An 18,228-nucleotide genomic window follows, 5' to 3' on the forward strand; every position below is an offset into this window, starting at 1 on the left:
GAACGCAGACGCAATTCTTTTTTCCTTCCCGCTCTTGAGAAACAGCGCTCCGCCATTCTCCCTCTCCCCTGCGATGTCTTTCTCCCTCACCGGCGTCGACGACGAGGCAACGCAGCGCTGCTTCGCCCACATCCACGACCGCGTCCGCGCCACGCTCGTCCGCGGAGAGCCCGTCACCGTCGCGGGCGGCCGTCCCGTGCGGCGAACGCTCAAGCTGCTGCGGGCGCTCGCGCGGGGGCACTGGATCGTCGGCGAGGAGTACGTCGCCGCGTGCGCGCGGAATCGCGGCGTCGCCGTCGACCCCGCCCCCTTCGAGGAGGGGATGCTCCCGCACGTCCCGGGCGCGCAACTCTCGCGGCTGAGCGGAGGCGGCCGCGCGCTTGCGGGGCTCACCGTGACGCTGCGAGGCGCGACGGTGATGCCGCACGCCGACCTGTGCTCCCTCTGCTGCGAGGCGGGTGCGCGCGTCCAGTACGGACGCCCCATCTCCGACGCGGGCGCCGTCGAGGTATATGCCCTCTCCCTCCCGCCTCCCCTCCATCTCTCTCCCTCCCCGACTCTCTTCTCCACTCCCTCGGCCTCGGCCTCCGCCCCTCTCCTCCCTCCCCCGCCCCCTCCCAAGCCGGCCACGCCAGTCTCGGGGCCCTCCTCCGAAGCGTCGCTCGGAGCCTTCCCGCAGGTGCACCGCAATCAGCCGCGCGCCCGCCTTGCCGAGGCGGCCGTCTCTCGCCTCCACCGGCGCGGGACACGTCCACGACACGGCCGCGACACCCCACATAGGCGGATGAGCAGTGGCTCCTCGCCACCATCACCTCCGGCCGCCCGGCCGTCGCCGACGCGCCCGCCCTCGCCCACCGTCCCTCCACCGCCGCCGCCTTGTCCGCCCCGCCGTCCTCGTCCGCCTCTGTCCTGCCGCCCTCTTGGCGGCGCGACGAGGCGGCAGCTCGCCGGCAAACGGCCACCGAGCCGCCCGCAGCAGCTTCCGCCAGCCGCGCGGCAGCGGCCCCCGCCGCACCGGCAGCGGCCGCCAGCGCGTCTGCTGCCGCCAGCGCGTCTGCTGCCGCCAGCGCGTCTGCTGCCGCCAGCGCGTCTGCTGCCGCCAGCGCGTCTGCTGCCGCCAGCGCGTCTGCTGCCGCCAGCGCGTCTGCTGCCGCCAGCGCCGCCGCAGCGGGCGGCCCGAGGGGGAGTCGGTCGGGGCGGCGGGCAAGCCAGGTCCGACCCACACGCGGGCCCCCACCCGCCCGCTTCGGGGATGGCGACGGAGGGGCAGGCTGCAACGCGTCGTCTTGGGCCAGCGCCGCGCCGCCGCCCGCCCGAAAGGAGGCGGCGGCTAGCAGTCCCTCCGCCGGCGAGGGCCCATTCGGCGCCTCCTTTTCGACCTCGCGCCGCGCCGCCCTCGCTGAGCTGCGCAACGCGGGCGCGTCGCCCAAGCCGCCACCGCCGTCGCAGGCCAAGCCCCTCTCGCCGATCAAGCGGACCACGCGCGCTCGCGCCGCCGCCACGGCGCCGCGGCTCAGCTCGCGCGTCTCTCGCTCCTCCTCCTCCTCCTCCGCCTCCGCCTCCGCCGCCGCCTCCACTTCCTCCACCTCCGCCGCCGCCGCCGCCGCCGCCGCCGCCGCCGCTTCCGCTGCCGCTTCCTCCTCCCCGCCGCAGCCCACCCCGCCGCCTCCGGGCAGCTCGCGGCATCGCCCCACCCGCCGCTCGGTCGAGTACACCGTCGCCCCTCCCGCCCCGCCCGCCGCCACGGCGGCGGCAGTCCCCCTCGCCGCCTCCGCCGCCGGCCCCGACCTCTCCTCCTCCGGTGTGACCCTCGAGCTGCAGCCTCCGCCCGCCGCCTTTGGCAGCTTCTCGCCCGCAGAGGCGCATCTCGGCTCACCTCGGCTCATCTCGGCTCACCTCGGCTTCATCACGGCTCCTCTCGCCTCCTCTCGCCTCCTCTCGCCTCCCCTCGCCTCCTCTCGCCTCCTCTCGCCTCCTCTCGCCTCCTCTCCTCTCACCTCCCCTCACCTCCCCTGACCTCGAGTGATGATCTCGCAGGCGCACGCGCTCCGGCTCTACCGGCGCAGGCTGCCGGAGTGCAACGTCGACCTCCCTCCCGACGTTCCCTGCTCGCCGGCCCACCCCGGGCTCAGCCCGCAGCGCAAGCGGCGCGGCGCCGACTTTCTGCACTTGCTCGTGCACGGCCAGGGCGCCCGCACCGCTGTCGCTCGCCTCGAAGGGAAGGAGTCGATCGTCGGGGCGCTCACCCTGATCCCGCACGCCGCCGCCTCCTTCTGCGAGGCGCGCGGCGCCTCGCTGTCTCGCCACTGTGCACGGCGCTCTCTTCACAGCTGCACCCGCGAGCACAGGTGCAGCTCCTCGCCGTCGCGAGCAGCCACGCTGGCCGCGGCATCGGCGCGGCGCTGCTGGGCGCCGCCGAGGCATGGCTCGCGGAGCAGCTCGGCGTGCGCACTGTCGTCGTGCTCGCGGGCCACGACACGGTCGGCTTCTGGCGCAGGCGGGGCTACGCCGAGGCCGCCCCGCCGTCCGGCGCGCCGCTTGCTCGCCGCGGTCGCAAGGGGCGGCGCGGTGACGAGGGGGCGCGGCCGGCGCTGCTGCCCGAGCAGTGGTCGCTGGTGCGGGACCCGTTTGGAAGCTCACAGCCGATGGTCAAGCAGCTGTGAGGCGGCGGGCGGGCGGAGGGGGCAGGAGCGCGCGCCGCGAAGCGGGCAAAGCGCCGCCGCGCCGCAAATGTGTGCATCTCAACGCGAGCCCCGTGTACTGTACAATGGTGTGGTGGGGCAGGCATGCATGTCCATGTGTGCGCTCGAGAGAGCGCGAACGGAGAGAGGGCGCGCGCGGCACTTGCCACTCTTTTGGCGGAACCGTGCGTTAAAAAAAATTGTTCCAGTCTTAGCAAGCAAAACCAAAAGGGAGCACACGATAGACTCGAGGGGCCAGGATATGCAGCGAGGAGGGCGGAGCTGCGCCGAAAGGCGCAAGAAGCCGCGAGAGCAAGGGACCGGCAGGAGGCGGCGGCGCCGCAGAACGAAGCAGAGGAGAGCGACGCGACAGAAGAAGAAGAGACAAGGGAAAGAACGACGAGAAGGGGGCGACCGCGAGGTGGCATGAAGGTCGCAGCGAGAATCTGCGAGAGACTGCGAAGAGAGATAGGAAGAGGCGAACGCCCAAGGGTGGGCGAGGGCTAGCGCATCACACCCCTCTCCTTAAAATCCCTGTGTGGTGGCGGCGTGCCGTCCTCCCATCCCTCCCTTGGTTGTCCGTTTTCTTTCTTTCTTTCTTTAGCACACACGACTTAGCCGTGCGTATGTTGGGTGTTCTAGTTTCAGAATTTTTCTCAGCGTGAGCGAGACGTGGAAGAGTGCCACCGTCTTGGAGTTCCGTTGGAAATTCTCTCACACAATAACATTCTCGAAGCACTCGAATCTCTCATCGATCGCGGATGCTACGCGTCCGTCCGCGCGATGCAAGTAATGGCTCTGCTCCTGCCCGCCGCGTGGATCGCCTCGCCTCTCAGCGCTCCGAGCACGAAGGCGCCGCACCTTGCAATGAAGGCGTACTATGAGCAGGTGGACGGAATCAACCGCGACAAAAAGGCGCTAGAGCTGGCGCGAAAAGCAGTATCCGGCAAGTACGACGGGGTAATATCCATCGACGATGCAAAGGGCATCGGCCAGTCGCTTCTGGATGGCAAGGGTGTCACCGCAACAGAGTTCAGCACGGCTTTTGCCATCCTTCGCGACTATAAGTTCACTCCGGCAGGGCGCGATAAATTTGTATCGATGATGGCCGTTGCGCCGCCGGCTTAGGGGGCGACGATAAGTCACGCTCCGTCCGCGGCGGGCGCTGATCAGGTTTCTTTTTTCAGGACTCGACCACGTCATTTGGGGCCTGGAGCTTAGTTGTCGACCACGTCCTCGGTAGCACCAAGCACTTCCTGTCTGGCGAGGTTACAACGACTCCCATCGCGTCGCGGCGCTGTGAAGGACAATTCCGGGAATTATCTCGAAATGCTGCCAGCACTCCTCGTCTCTGCCGCCAGCTTCCTCGGGCCGCTCCCGGTGCAGCAGGGTCCGGTGGTGACGCAGCGCCGCGCGTCCGCCCCGGTGGCGAGCGTGGAGCGCCGCGGCGTGCTCGCCGGGTTTGCCGCAGCCGCGCTCGCTGCGACGCCAGCCGCGTTTGCCACGACCGACAGCCCGTACTCGCTCAAGAAGGACTACGTGGTGGACGCGAAGAACATGCTGGAGAACATGAAAACCGCCACCGAGCTGCAGCGCGGCAACCCAGAGATGGCGCGCCGCGGCGGCCACACGAGCGGCCGCGACGGCGGGCGGCGCTGACGCCAGCCGGCGCCGCCCTGGCTGCAGGAGACGATTGTGAAATCGACGCGTGCCGAGATGAACGACTTTGTCGCGTTCTACCGTCGCCAGCCCAAGATCTCGGGCATGCCCTCCTTTTCGACCCTCTGTGCGAGCCTCCCTCCTCGCACACTCCACCTCTCGTCGCCTATGCAGCCGCTTTGCCGGCCGCCTCGCCTCCCCACCCCCGTCTGCGCGGCCGCAGACACGGCCATCAACACGCTGTCGGGCCACTACGCCTCGTACGGCAACAAGTACCCCGTCCCGGAGAAGCGCCGCACGCGGTTCGTTTGCGGGGGACAGAGAGCGGAGGAGGGGAGGGGAGGGGAGGGGAGGGGAGGGGAGGGAGGGAGGGAGGGCCCGGAGGGAGGGAGGGAGGGAGGGAGGGGAGGGGAGGGAGGGAGGGCGAGCTTCGGCAGGGAGGGACGGGAGGGAGGGAGGGTGGCTTGGGGGAGAGGGGTCCGCAGCTCTACGGGAGGAGAGCCTCGGCGCCCGTGTCGCGCCCTCCCCGCTCCCGCCCTCACCCTCACCCCCTCCGCCCCCTCCACCCCTCCCGCCCCCTCCGCCCCGCAGGCTAGCGCAGCAGTACAAGGAGATCGAGCGGGCGCTCGCGCGGGGCAAGTAGAGCGGCCTCTCCCTCCGCCGCCCCTCTGGCCGGGCTGTGCTCGCTCGCGGCGGCCAGTCGCACGCGCGCTTGAGGGGGCTAGTGTGCAGCCAAACCACCCGCCGGGGCCATGTGCATGCCAGTGAGCTGGACCCACCCCTTGCTCTTTTATAAAATGAACTCGGGGGCACAGGACGCGGCACAAACGGGGTACACCAAAAGGCACGGGCTGCCTGCACGGCGTTTTCACTCGAACGCCATGCACATGGCGCGCTCTGGGCCGGCGCGGGGGCCCCAGAGGGTGTCCATGCGGGGGGGAGATGGGGTCCCATGGCCCGCCGCAGGCGCCGATTTTTTCGGATTGTTTTTCTTTTTTGGCGTTTTTTACTTGTTTTCATGGGAATTCGGCGTACTTGCGGCCATGCTATCACGCCTTGCGACAGCCTGTCGGCGCAGCTGACCGTGCCATGATGCACAATTGATCACCTGCATAGCTCGCGGCCTTAGTATCAAGCATTCAGTGACGACCTGATCGTACGGCCAGTAGGAAGGTGTCCTTCCATCGTGTGCACGCTTCTGACGCAATGCGCGTCACCTCGGATTGGCTGCTGGCACTCTCGAGGCTATGCCTACACAGCCTCGCGCGCATGGGCAGTCAAGAGGGACCACGCACCTTCTCAGGACAGCGCCGGTGCCTCTCTCTTGGACCGGCAAACTTGGTGGTATCGTGTCACCAATGTGGGACCAGTGCGGCATCGCGCCATCGACAGCTCTGAACTGCGCCTCACCACTGACCGGGAAGGCCGCCAAGTGGGCCAGCACAGGTCGCACATTGTGGCAGCAGTCAGCAGTGCATGGCTGATAGCTAGAGCAGCAGCGTCAGGGTCGCAGGGTCGGATCGTGTCAAGCCTCTCGCCCGGCCGGCCGCGTGCAGACGTCGGCCTGTCTGCTGTCTGGAGTGATCTGTCGGCGGTCAGTACGACCGATCAGGTCGGAGTTTTCTGATGGTTGGAGGGTCTATCTGTATGTACTCCTCGAGATCTCTCCAAATCTGCCCTCTACTTAACCGTACTTAATCGGGAAGTTGGTGCTAACGGAGACTAACGGAGCCGGAGCCCCGTTTCCGCACTGCGGCGCGGCGCACGGTGCCTCCGGGGGGCCCCGCGCCGGCCCAGAGTGGCGCGGAGCAGCCCCGGGTTGGTGTCGAACCCGAGCGGGTCCTCCTCCCAATCCCGGCGCCCACCCTCCGCGTCGTCCTGCTCATCGTGCGCGTCGTGCACCCTGCCGAGGCACAGGATCGTCCCCTTGCGAACGCCTGCCCCTCGCGCGCGCGGGAGCTCTCCCTGCACCGTCATCACGAACTTCTCGCGCGCCCACTTGCCGCCACGGCGGCAGTGCTGGGGCGCGCGCTCACGCAGCTCCTCGTAGAGCTCCTCGGCCCTCGCCACCTCCGCCGCCCAGCCCTCCGCCGACGCCTGAGCCGACTTCTTCTCCCCTTGCTTTTCGGGTAAACCCTCTGCAAATTCTCGTTTCGACAGGCTCCGCTGGCCCGGCGCTGGTCCTATGTACATGCTGTTTCTCTCCACAGCGGCCGCGGTCCCTCCGCTGGCCGGCTACACGCCCGCCACTCTCCTCTCGGTCCCCAAGACCTCCGCTGACTTCAGCTGCACATTTCGACATGCGCGGCTGTGCGAGTCCGCCTCCCTTCGCAAGGCGGCCGGAGAGAGCATCGAGCACCTGCTGCTCAAGGCTCTGGTGTGGGCGCTATACCTGCCCGCGCACCCCTCCGCCGTCTGCGAGCCCGGCCCGCTTTCGCGACTCGACGTGTACGGCGGCGGCCTCCCCTTCCACCCTGATGTGGTCGCGCTGACGCCGAGCGGCGAGCCTACCTGGTGGGCAGAGTGCGGGTCGGTGAGCGCGCGCAAGCTCGAGGCGCTCAGCAGGGCTCACCCGCGCAGCCGCTTCACCATCGCAAAGTGGGGGAGGTCTGACCTGCGTGGGTATGCTGCGCAGCTGCGCGCGTCGCTGCCTGCCGACGCTGCCGGACGCTTCGAGGTGATCAGCTGGCCGGCCGACGCGCCGGAGCGCTGCATCGACCAGGACGGCGCCGTGCATGTATCGTTCGACGACCTACTGGACCGGGAAGTTCTATAGAAGATATAGGGAGGACGGTTGGTCTGTAAAAACTTCCCCTTTCTCCCGGCGTGCGCGACACGGCTCTCACACGGGTCACGCGTCGCCCGTCGGCGTCGCGGTGTGTCTCTGCTCTCTCAGCCGTCGGGCCCCTCTTGCTTCCTCGCCGCCACACTGCCGGAGGCGGAGCCTGCTACCGCCAGGCTGTAGGTCGAGTACCCTGCGGCCCGTTTTGCAGAGCATCCCAGCGCCGGCGCGCAGTCGCACCACGAGTCCAGCTCGCTGTAGCTGAAGCCTCGGCCGCACGTGGGGATGGCGGCGACGGCGCGCGCGCACGCGGCCGCAGACGGCGCCTTGACGGACTCGTAGCATTCGCCTCCGCTGCAGATGCGGTTCGCGCAGTAGTGGCCCTTTTGCTCAAGAGCGAAGCGGACGCCGCTGTGCTGGCGGACGAGGGACGGCCTCGCCGACAGCCGAGTGGGCAGGAACGCGCTCTCCTGGCCGATCTCGCCTCCGGTGTCGTATCTCGCGTCGGTGCTGGAATTCAGCCGGCGCGAGCGGCGCATCGCGTCGATGTGGTCGCTGAAGGTCGAGCGGACTGAGCCGAGAAAGTGGCCCATCCGTGAGCACGCAACCATCTCGGCAAAGGCGCTGTAGACGTAGCGCGCCTCACAGCCGAATGTGGTGCCGCCCACCAGCCGCGGGCTCTCTGCGCGCAGCCCGCTGTCGATGAGCGAGCGCCGCAACTCGTGCAGCGCCTCGAAGCGAGCATTCGTGAGCACGAGCACGTTGGAGGCGCCCAACCGCCGAGACGTGCAGACCAGGGCGGGGAGCTAAGAAGCGAAAAAAGAAAGAAAACGGACAGCCCAAGCGAGGGATGGGAGGACGGCACGCCGCCACCACACAGGGATTTTAAGGAGAGGGGTGTGATGCGCTAGCCGTCGCCCACCCTTGGGAAGAACGCGCACCCAGCGGGCCGGGCGAGCGACTTTTTCTTCAGCGCTAGCCGTGCGCGGGCTCGCGCTCCCAACTCCGTGCGGAGCGATGGGCAAGAAGGACAAGAAGAAGGGCCGCCCCGGCGACGACTGGATGAGCGACGACGACGCGCTCGACCCGGACCTCGTCATTGTGTCCGGCCCTCCGAAGGACGAGGACGAGGCTGAGGAGGGCGGCGGCGGCGGCGGCGGCAAGAAGAAGCTCTCAAAGAAGGAGCAGAAGAAGGCTGAGAAGCGTGCGGCATTCGAGGCGGAGCGCGACGGTCTCGGCGAGGGCGGCGGTGGCGATGACGCTGCGGCGGGCAGCGGCGACGACGATGAGGAGCGACAAAGCGGGAAGAAGGGCGGCAAGGCGGGCGGCAAGGGCAAGGGCAAGAAGGGAGGCGCCGACTCCGACGAGGAGGCGGAGGTCGACGCCGACTTTGGCCGCAAGAAGAAGGGGAAGAAGGGGAAGAAGCATCGCGGCGACTCTTCCGACGACGACGACGCGGCCCCCGCGCCGGCGGCGGCGGAGGAGGACGACTTTGACTTTGGGTCAAAGAAGAAGGGCAAGAAGGACAAGAAGAAGGGGCGCGCCGCCGCGGCCGACGACGACGAGCCCGCCGACGTTGCCGAGGAAGCGGGGGGTGCGGCGGCAGCGGCGGCAGCGCCAAAGCTGGTTGCGCGCGTACTGAGCGTGGGCAAGCACCCCGACAAGAAAGCGACAAAGCTGTCGGTCTGCAGCGTGGACGGAGGCGGCGGCGCGGTCGCGGTGGTGTGCGGCGCGACCAATCTCCGCGAGGGTATGCTGACGGTGCTGGCGCCGGTGGGCGCCTCGGTCGCCACCCCAAAGGGCGCGCTCGCCATCAAGCCGGCGCAGGTCTGCCACACCGGGAGAGAGGCTGCAGCGCACTGTGCCCAGGGCAGCACTGTGCCCAGGGCCGCACTGTGCCCAGGGCAGCACTGTGTGGCCACATCGTCCCACACGCAGTCGAGGAGGGCAGCGCGCGCGACTCAGCCGCTGCAGGAGCAGCCCTCGTGCTCGAGGGCCCTGAGCTCACCGCACGACACGCCACACACACACACCTGGCTCGGCTAACCCGAACCCTAGCCCTAACCCTAACCCACACCTGGCTCGGCGCAGGCCCCCCCAACTCCCCGCATCTGCCCGCATCTGCCCGCATCTGCCCGCATCTGCCCGCATCTGCCCGCATCTCGTCGCATCTGCCCGCATCTGCCCGCATCTCCCCCGCATCTCCCCGCATCTCCCCGCATCTCCCCGCATCTCCCCACATCTCCCCGCATCTGCCCGCATCTGCCCGCATCTGTTCCGCATCTGTTCCGCATCTGCCCCGCATCTCGTCGCATCTCGCCGCATCTCGCCGCACCTCACCGCAGGTCCGTAGCGTCGACTCGCACGGGATGCTCTGCGGCAGAGGCGAGCTCGGGATGACCGCCGCGGGCGCCGCCTTCCCGACGGCGGTGGTCGAACTGCCCGACCAGACCATCCCGCCGGGGACGCCGTTCGAGCCGACAATGCTCGAGGCGGCGCCGGTGGCGGCGCCCGAAGCGGCGGCGCCGCCGCCCGCGCGCGCGCCCGCTGCTCCGGCTGGCGCCGGCGCGGGCGGCGGCGAGGCGGCGGGCGCGCTCCGTCAGTGGATGGTGGACGAGTGCGCGATCGGAGAGGCGGACGCGGCGCAGTACGCCGCGCTCCTCTCCGACGACGGCTTCGACTCGACCCTCGCTCTCTCGGCGATGGTTGACGCCGACTGGCCGGCCGCAGTCAAAAAGGGTCACCGTCGCACGATCGCGCGGCAGGCTCTCAAGGCGGTGGAGGCGGCGGCGGCGGCGGCGGCGCCCGCCCCAAAGGCGGCGGAGGGGGAGGCGGAGGGCAGCGAAGAGGAGGAGGACGAGCCGGCGGCCGCGCCCCGCTCAGCGATGGCGGCGGCTTTGATGGCAGACGACGACGACGACGACGAGGAGGAGGAGGAGGAGTCGGCGGCGCCTCCCGCCCGCTCCGCCTTCGCCGCGGCTCTGATGGGCGACGACGAGGAGGAGGAGGAGGAGGAGGAGGAGGCGGCGGGAGGCGACACGGCGGGCGCGACCGATCTGGCGTCGTGGCTCAGCAGTGTCGAGGTTCCGGAGGCGGCCGCGGCGGAGTACGGCCGCAAGCTGAGTGCAAGGTGCGGCGGCGGAGGCGTCGCCGCTCTCGCCGCCGCGCCGCCCTCGCAGGCGGAGCTGAGGGGCCTCGGCTTCAAGCGCGGCCACGCGGCGCTGGTCGCCTCCGAGCTCGCCTTCGCCAGGCAGTTGTCTGCGCTGCCCGCGCAGCCAGCGGCCACGGCGGCGTGGCTCGCACAGGCGCCCTCCTCCATCTCCGCCCCCTCCTTCTCCACCCCCCTCCCTCCCCACCCCCTCCCTCTCCCCGCTCTCTCTCCACCCCCCTCTCCCCCTCCCCCTCCTCCGCCTCCCCCTCCTCCGCCTCCCCCTCCTCCGCCCCCGCCCCCACCACCCCCTCCTCCACCCTCCGCCCCCTGCAGGCTGGCCTGCCGGCGTCGGAGGCACTGCTCCGCGCGCCCGGCCTGGCGGCGGCGAGCCTCGGCTCGGCAGAGCAGCTGCGCGCCGCCGCCGGCTCGCTGCCGTCCAGGCTGCTCGACCCCTCCCTTGCCCTCAAGCGCGGCCACGCCGCGCTCCTCGCTGTGGCGGCCGGCGCGGCGCTGCCGGCCTTGCCATCTCGCGCGACCTAGGACGTGTCTAGGACGTGTCTAGGACGTGTCTAGGAAGTGTCTAGGCCTTGCCCTCGCGCGACCCCGCCGCTGGCGTGGAGCTGCCCGCGTACGCGTTCGGCGAGGCGCGGAAGCGGCGGCGCGGGCCTGGCGCGCTCTCTTTCCCGCCCGACGACGAGCTTCCCCTCTTCTTCTTCAAACGCGACCAGCCCGACCTCGCCGCCGCCGCCGCGGAGCTCGCCGCCGCCGGCGCGGCTGCCGCCGCAGAGGAATGGCCGGGCGAGGTGGGGCGAGGTGAGCCGATGCGGGACGAGAGTAGGCGCGGCGGCTGAGGCGGAGGCGAGCGCGCTCGAAGGGAAGCCGAAGAAGAAGAAGGGCAAGGCTGCGCCGGCCTTGGATGCGGAGGAGGACGAGGCGGAGTTCGACTTCGGCGCAAAGCCAAAGAAGAAGAAGGCGCCCAAGGCGGAGGCGGCGGCGGAGGAGGAGGAGGCCGCATTCGACTTTGGGGCGAAGCCGAAGAAGAAGAAGAAGGAGAAGAAGGAGGCGGCGTCGGAGGACGACGACGACGAGGTCGGCTTCAGCTTCAAGGCTACGGCGGCGCCGGCGGCGGCGGCGCCGGCGAGGGAGGAGAAGGAGAAGAAGAAGAAGAAGGGCAAGGCTCCCTTCGAGGCGGAGGAGGCTGCGGCGGCGGCACCGCCGGCCGCCGCGGCGGCGGACGATGCCGAGATCGCCGCGATGATGGCCGAGCTGGAGGACGAGATATAGACGAGATGTAGCCGAGATGTAGCCGAGATGTAGCCGAGATCGCCGCGATGATGGCCGAGCTGGAGGACGAGATATAGACGAGATGTAGCCGAGATGTAGCCGAGAGATGAGCCGAGATCGCCGCGAGGATGGCCGAGCTGGAGGACACTTCCTAGACACTTCCTAGACACTTCCTAGACACCTCCTAGACGCTTCCTAGACACTTCCGAGGATGGCCGAGCTGGAGGGCTCGCCCAGCGGCCGCCGCTCTGTGAGTCGTGAAGAGCGGAGGGGGAGCGGTCAAGCGCTGTCGCCGTAGGACTCGCGCGACGAAGACGCCATCAAGGCGGCGATCGCGTCGAAGCGGGCCGCGGCGGACGCCGAGGGCGGTTCCGCCGACGCTGGCGGCTCGGGCGCGGGGGTGAGCGGCGCGGACGAGGCCGCGGACGGCGAGGAGGACGGCGGCGGCGGCGGCGGTGTGGGGGCGCTCGGCGCGGGAGGGGGGAAGAAGGGGAAGAAGGACAAGAAGAAGAAGAAGGGGAAGGAGAAGGCGGACGCGGGCGACGACGAGGACGACGAGATGGCGATGCTCGATCGTGACATGGCTGTGAACGGCGTCTCTTCACACCTCCAGCTGTGAACAGGACGACGAGATGGCCATGCTCGATCGTCTCGCGGCGGAGAACGCGGCGCTGCGAGGCGACGACGGCGCCGCCGACGCAAAGAAGAAGAAGAAGAAGAAGAAGGGCGAGGCCGACGGGGGCGGTGGCGACGGCGGCGACGGCGGCGGCGAGGGCGGCGGCGACGGCGGCGCGGAGGGCGGCGGCGCGGAGGGCGGCGGCGAGGGCGGCGGCGGGGGCGAGGGCGAGGGCGAGGGCGAGGAGGGGGGCGAGGGCGGCGACGGGAAGCCTCTCTCGAAGGCGCAGAAGAAGAAGGCCAAGGCCAAGGCGAAGAAGGGGGACGAGAAGGCGCGGGCGCAGCAAGCGGGTGCGCGGAGAGAAGGCCGTGCGGCGGGCGTGACCGGCGGCCCGCCCCCTTCCTGTCTGCAGGACGAGGGGAAGAAGCCGAAGAGTGCGATCGCGGAGAAGCTGCGTGCGGCGCAGGAGGCGCGCGCGCGCGAGGAGGCCGCCATGACGCTCGCTCAGGAGCTAGCCGAGGAGGCTCAGCGGCTCGACAAGGCTCTGGCCGTGGTGCGGTTCAGCGACATGCTCGAGGACGTCGGCGTAGTTTCTGTTTCGGAGGTGTACTTCTTTTTCCATAGGTGCGGCTCGGCGACAAGGCGCTGCGCAAACTCGATTCGGCGGAGGTGCCGAGATGCAGCCGAGATGCAGCCGAGATACAGCCGAGATACGGCCGAGATGGCCGAGATGGGCCGAGATCGACAGAGGCGCTCCCCGACCACCACGACACGTTCATCACCACGTCCGACGACACGTCCATGACACGTCCACGACACGCCTGATGACGCCCGCGATACGCGCCCCCGTGAAACGCGGCCGCATGGCACGCCCCCCCGAGGTGTCTGCCGAGATCGACGAGCTGGTCGCCAAGTCGGCGGCGGCTGCGGCGGACTACTCCGAGTACGACCGCATCCTCAAGATTGGAGACGCCGTCACCGAGCTCCGCTCGGCGATGGACGCACAGGCCCCTTCCTAGACACTTCTTGCGGACACCTCCTAGACACCTCCTAGGCACCTCCTAGGCACTCTCACTGAGGAGCGGCGCCGCCGCCTAACTCACCCCTCATCCACCCTTCATTCACCCGTATTCAGGTCTGAGCTCGAGGAGCGGCGCCGGCGCGCCTCATCAACGAATGAACGAATGAACGAATTACTCAGGTCGAGCTGGAGGAGCGGCGCCGGCGCGCGCGCGAGAAAGAGAAGGAGCGGCGTGAGCGGATGCGCGCCGAGGGCAAGCTCCTCACCAAGGCCGAGCGACAGCCGAGAGACAGCCGAGCGACAGCCGAGAGACAGCCGAGCGACAGCCGAGAGCAGCCGAGAGACAGCCGAGAGACAGCCGAGAGACAGCCGAGCGACAGCCGAGAGCAGCCGAGAGAGAGCCGAGAGAGAGCCGAGGCATGGCTGCTCACCACAGCTCAGCGCGGGAGCGGGCGGCCCTCGGGGCGGCCTGGCCGAGAGAGTGTGAGCGGCGTCTCTTCACAGCCGCCGCGTGTGTGGGCGGCAGGCAGAGCGTGACAAGGCGGCGAAGGCGCAGGCGTACCTCGAGTCGCTAGGGGGGAGGGCCGGCGTCGGCGGCGGCAGCGCCGAGGCGGAGGAGGGGGGCGGGCAGCGGAAGCGCGTGGTGTATGGGAGCCGGAAGCGGCCGCCGAAGAAGGCGGCGGCGGAGGAGGGGGAGGGCGCTGCCGAGGCCGCGCCGGGCGGAGGGGCGGGGGGCGGGGGGGCGGAGGAGGCGGCGGAGGAGGAGGCCGAGGCGGCGGCGGAGGCGGAGAAGGAGGACGAGGCGGAGGGCGAGGAGGAGGACGACTGGGACGCTCTGGACGTGGACGCAGCACTGGAGGCGTCGGGGCTACCACACACCGACATGGTACCCGCCTAGTCCCCGCGCCCAATACCCTACACGCACCGACTCGAATCCAGGCGAAGGGGCTCGCGCCGAGCGACGACTCCGAGGAGGAGGAGTTTGTGCAGGCGCCGGCGGGAGGGCTGCATCTCGGCTGCACCTCGGCTCTGTCTCGGCTGCACCTCGGCTCTGTCTCGGCTGTACCTCGGCTGTACCTCGGCTGCATCTCGGCTGTACCTCGGCTGTACCTTGGCTGTACCTCGGCTGCATCTCGGCTCTGTCTCGGCTGTACTTCGGCGGTACTTCGGCTAGGCGCCGGCGGGCGGGCTGTCCTCCAAGCTCGAGGCGCTGCAGGAGGAGTCGCGCAAGGCTCGCGAGGAGGCGGAGCGCGCGGCGCGGGGGGCCGCCCGAAGTGCTGCGCTGTCCGAGACCGTCTCCGAGACACTTCCGAGAGGTTTCCTGGCAGGCGCGCGAGAAGCTCGACCGGCTGTACAACTTTACGCCCAAGGAGGAGGAGGGGGAGGAGGAGGAGGAGTCCGGGGACGACTCGTCCGAGGACGAGGACGAGGCGGGCAAGGCGCGCTCTGTCTGTCTGTCTGTCTCTCTCTCTCTCTCTCTCTCTCTCTCTCTCTCTCTCCCTCTCTCTCCCTCTCTCTCTCTCTCTCTCTCTCTCTCTCTCTCTCTCTCCCTCTCTCTCTCGGCGGCGGCGGCGAGGCTCGAGCTGCCTCCCCCATCTCTCCCCATCTCTCCTCAGATCTCCCCACATCTCCGCAGGCGGCGGCGAGGCTTGAGCGCGAGGTGCGGGAGATATGGGGGAGATATGGGGGAGGTATGGGGGAGGTATGGGGGAGGTATGGGGAGGTATGGAGGAGGTATGGGGAGACTTGGCACACGCACACGCACGCACTCCCACAGGCACGCACACACGCTCACGCACACACGCATGTCTCCCCACATCTCCCCATACCTCCCCACCTCCCAGGCGCGCACCAAGGCGGCGATGGCGGCTCGCACACCCGACCGGCTGCGCTCGCCCATCTGCTGCATCATGGGCCACGTCGACACGGGCAAGACCAAGCTGCTCGACAACATCCGGCGCACAAACGTGCAGGACGGCGAGGCGGGCGGCATCACCCAGCAGATCGGCGCCTCCTTCTTCCCGAACGAGACGCTCTGCGACCGGATGGGCTCGCTGCTGGCGAAGAACAAGGCGACCGCGCGCGAGCCCGGCGTGATCAATGCACATTCATTCTTATTGATTACTAATGCAACAAAGGTGGCCGTGCGCGTGCCCGGCTTGCTCATCATCGACACGCCCGGCCACGAGTCCTTCTCGAACCTGCGCTCGCGCGGCTCCTCGGTGCCCCCCCCACCCCCCCACCTTTACCCTCGCGCCACCCTTGTGCCATGTTCCGTGTTCACTCCCGCCACCACATGCGCCCTCACACGCGGTGCCGCGGCGCAACACGCGTGTCCTACCCCTCCCCGCCCCCACAGCTCTGCGACATCGCCATCCCCTCCACACCCCTCCCTCTCCACACCCCTCCCCGCCCCACAGCTCTGCGACATCGCCATCCTCTCCACACCCCTCCCTCTCCACACCCCTCCCCGCCCCACAGCTCTGCGACATCGCCATCCTGGTGATCGACATCATGCACGGGCTCGAGCCGCAGACCATCGAGTCGATGAACATGCTCCGCGCCAAGCAGACGCCCTTCGTCATCGCCCTCAACAAGGCGGACTCCCCATCTCTGCCCCCACCTCTCCCCACCTCTCCCCACATCTCCCCACATCTCCCCCACATCTCCCCCACACCTCCCCACACCTCCCTCACATCTCCCTCACATCTCCCCGCATCTCCCCCACATCTCCCCCACACCTCCCCGCATCTCCCCCACATCTCCCCGCACCTCCCGCGGGCCGCAGGTGGAGCGCACGTGCCACACAGCCGAGCTGCAGTGGCCCATGGCCGGCCCTCGACCAGTGAGGCGCCAGCCTCTTAGGTGGACCGGCTCTACGGCTGGAGCGAGGCAAAGGACCGGCCTTTCATCGAGGCGATCGAGGAGCAGGACGACGGCGTCAAGCGCGAGTTCGAGAGCCGCGCCTCCGCCATCCTGCTCTCCATCGCCGAGCAGGACCAGACGCAATCTCTCCCCACCTCTCCCCGTCTCCCCATCTCTCCCCATCCCTCCCCATCCCTCCCCATCTCTCCCCACCTCTCCCCATCTCTCCCCATCTCTCCCCATCTCTCCCCATCTCTCCCCATCTCTCCCCATCTCTCCCCATCCCTCCCCATCCCTCCCCATCTCTCCCCATCTCTCCCCATCTCTCCCCATCTCTCCCCATCTCTCCCCATCTCTCCCCATCTCTCCCCATCTCTCCCCATCTATCCCCATCTCTCCCCATCTCTCCCCATCTCTCCCCACCTCTTCCCACCTCTCCCCACCTCTCCCCATCTCTCCCCATCTCTCCCCACCTCTCCCCACCTCTCCCCACCTCTCTATCGCCGAGCAGAGGCCCAGGCGCCGCAACGGAGCAGCTGAGCCGTTGTTCACTCCTCCGCCTCCCTCTCCGCCGCGCTGCAGGGCCTCAACGCGCAGCTCTACTACCGCAACAAGGACCCGCGCGAGTGCGCCACCCTCGTCCGGACGTCGGGAAGCCAACCCGCTCCTCATTGCTCCTCATTGGCTCCTGACTCATCACCGGCTTTAGGTACATCTCCCTCGTCCCGACGTCAGCACACACGGGCGAAGGGGTGGCCGACATCCTGATGAACCTCGTGGGCATGACGCAAAAGATGTTTGTGGACCGCATCATGTGGACGCCGATGGCGAAGTGCCGCGCCGACCTCCGCGACACGTCCGGGACACGTCCAGGACACGTCCCGACAGGTGGACGCCGATGGTGCAGTGCACCGTACTCGAGGTCAAGGTGATCGAGGGGCTCGGCGCGACCGCCGACGTGACCCTCGCAAACGGGGCGCGGGGCGGACACGCCCACGACACGTCCACGACATGTCCGAGACATGTCCTTAGGTGTGCCGCGGCTGCAGGCGGACACGTCCACGACACGTCCACGACACGTCCGAGGCGTGTGCCCCCGTAGGTGATCCTCGCCAACGGCACTCTCAAGCGCGGGGACCGGATCGTCATGTGCGGCTTTGGCGGGCCGGTCGTCACGCGCGTGCGCGACCTGCTCACGCCTCGCCCGCTGCGCGAGCTGCGCGTCAAGGCCGACTACCTCCACCACCAGGAGCCCGACCGCCCCTCCCGGCTGCTCCCCTCGGCTCACCTCGGCTCCACCTTGGCTCCTCTCGGCTCACCTCGGCTCACCTCGGCTCCACCTTGGCTCCTCTCGGCTCACCTCGGCTCCTCTCGGCTCCTCTCGGCCTCCCCTCGGCTCCACCTCGGCTCACTTCGGCTCACTTCGGCTCACTTCGGCTCACCTCGGCTCACCTCGGCCTCACCTCGGCTCACCTCGGCTCATCTCGGCTCACCTCGGCTCACCTCGGCTCCACCTCGGCTCACCTCGGCTCACCTCGGCTCACCTCGGCTCACCTCGGCTCCACCTCGGCTCACCTCGGCCTCACCTCGGCTCACCTCGCCCACCAGGAGATCGACGGCGCCGCCGGCATCAAGATCTGCGCCAACCACCTCGAGAACGTCGTGGCGGGCTCCGCCTGCCTCGTCCCGTTCAAGGACGTGCCGTACGACCTCGAGGCGCTCAAGCAGGACGCAACGGGCGCGTCTTCTTTTCTTTCTTCCAGCCGTGTTTTCTTTTCTGTAGGTGCTCAAGGAGGACGCGATGGGCGAGCTTGTAGACAAAGCCGGCCGAGGCACTGCGGCGGCACGGAGGTGCAGATCGGTACCAAGTCATTCCTAGGCGACCTCAACGAGCTGCGGCCAAGGCGGCGACACGTCCACGGCACGTCCACGACATGTCCGAGACGTGTCGGATAGGCGACCTCAACAAGCTGGCTAAGGCGGCGTCCGAAGTGAACGGCGGGCTCGGCGTCTACGCGATGGCGTCGACCCTCGGCTCGCTCGAGGCGCGGCTCGGGCTCCGTACCGCACATCCAGAGTACCGAACCCAGTGTGGGTTCAGTCCCGTGGGCGGTGCGGTAGGCGCTCCTCGAGTTCCTCAAGACGTCAAAGGTCCCCCCCCCCCCCCCC

General features: G+C 69.0%; 5 protein-coding genes across 5 annotated transcripts in view; all 5 read left to right on the top strand.

Moving 5' to 3' along the window:
* Positions 1–73: 73 nt before the first annotated feature.
* Positions 74–2,663, top strand: EMIHUDRAFT_211245 (hypothetical protein; the record flags this gene model as incomplete). The annotated part of the gene is made up of 4 exons (XM_005768049.1): positions 74–508; positions 1,354–1,524; positions 2,038–2,297; positions 2,375–2,663. 4 exons carry the CDS (start codon positions 74–76, stop codon positions 2,661–2,663), a joined length of 1,155 nt encoding a protein of 384 aa, XP_005768106.1.
* An 801-nt stretch (positions 2,664–3,464) lies between these two features.
* Positions 3,465–5,127, top strand: EMIHUDRAFT_451669 (hypothetical protein; the record flags this gene model as incomplete). The annotated part of the gene is made up of 6 exons (XM_005768050.1): positions 3,465–3,791; positions 3,869–3,913; positions 3,987–4,292; positions 4,368–4,467; positions 4,564–4,642; positions 4,932–5,127. The coding sequence occupies 6 exons, from the start codon at positions 3,465–3,467 to the stop codon at positions 4,981–4,983; spliced, it is 909 nt and encodes a 302-aa protein (XP_005768107.1). The 3' UTR covers positions 4,984–5,127.
* A 1,404-nt stretch (positions 5,128–6,531) lies between these two features.
* Positions 6,532–7,116, top strand: EMIHUDRAFT_211248 (hypothetical protein; the record flags this gene model as incomplete). Its single annotated transcript, XM_005768051.1, has 1 exon — positions 6,532–7,116. The coding sequence occupies one exon, from the start codon at positions 6,532–6,534 to the stop codon at positions 7,114–7,116; it is 585 nt and encodes a 194-aa protein (XP_005768108.1).
* A 4,652-nt stretch (positions 7,117–11,768) lies between these two features.
* EMIHUDRAFT_211251 (hypothetical protein) lies at positions 11,769–13,271 on the top strand (the record flags this gene model as incomplete). The annotated part of the gene is made up of 4 exons (XM_005768052.1): positions 11,769–11,807; positions 12,463–12,777; positions 13,067–13,147; positions 13,239–13,271. The coding sequence occupies 4 exons, from the start codon at positions 11,769–11,771 to the stop codon at positions 13,269–13,271; spliced, it is 468 nt and encodes a 155-aa protein (XP_005768109.1).
* Positions 13,272–15,056: 1,785 nt separating this feature from the next.
* EMIHUDRAFT_66324 (hypothetical protein) overlaps positions 15,057–18,228 on the top strand; it is a gene marked incomplete at both ends in the record, with an annotated part of 4,343 nt that continues 1,171 nt past the window's right edge. Inside the window, 10 exons of the mRNA XM_005768053.1 lie at positions 15,057–15,287; positions 15,333–15,416; positions 15,676–15,774; positions 16,060–16,222; positions 16,601–16,685; positions 16,769–16,873; positions 16,948–17,017; positions 17,162–17,281; positions 17,671–17,824; positions 18,052–18,164. Coding sequence (XP_005768110.1) covers positions 15,057–15,287; positions 15,333–15,416; positions 15,676–15,774; positions 16,060–16,222; positions 16,601–16,685; positions 16,769–16,873; positions 16,948–17,017; positions 17,162–17,281; positions 17,671–17,824; positions 18,052–18,164 — 1,224 coding nt within the window. The remainder of the gene's footprint in view (positions 15,288–15,332; positions 15,417–15,675; positions 15,775–16,059; positions 16,223–16,600; positions 16,686–16,768; positions 16,874–16,947; positions 17,018–17,161; positions 17,282–17,670; positions 17,825–18,051; positions 18,165–18,228) is intronic.

The sequence above is a fragment of the Emiliania huxleyi genome, assembly GCF_000372725.1.
Source record: "Emiliania huxleyi CCMP1516 unplaced genomic scaffold EMIHUscaffold_47, whole genome shotgun sequence".
NCBI classification, from domain to species: Eukaryota; Haptophyta; order Isochrysidales; family Noelaerhabdaceae; genus Emiliania; species Emiliania huxleyi.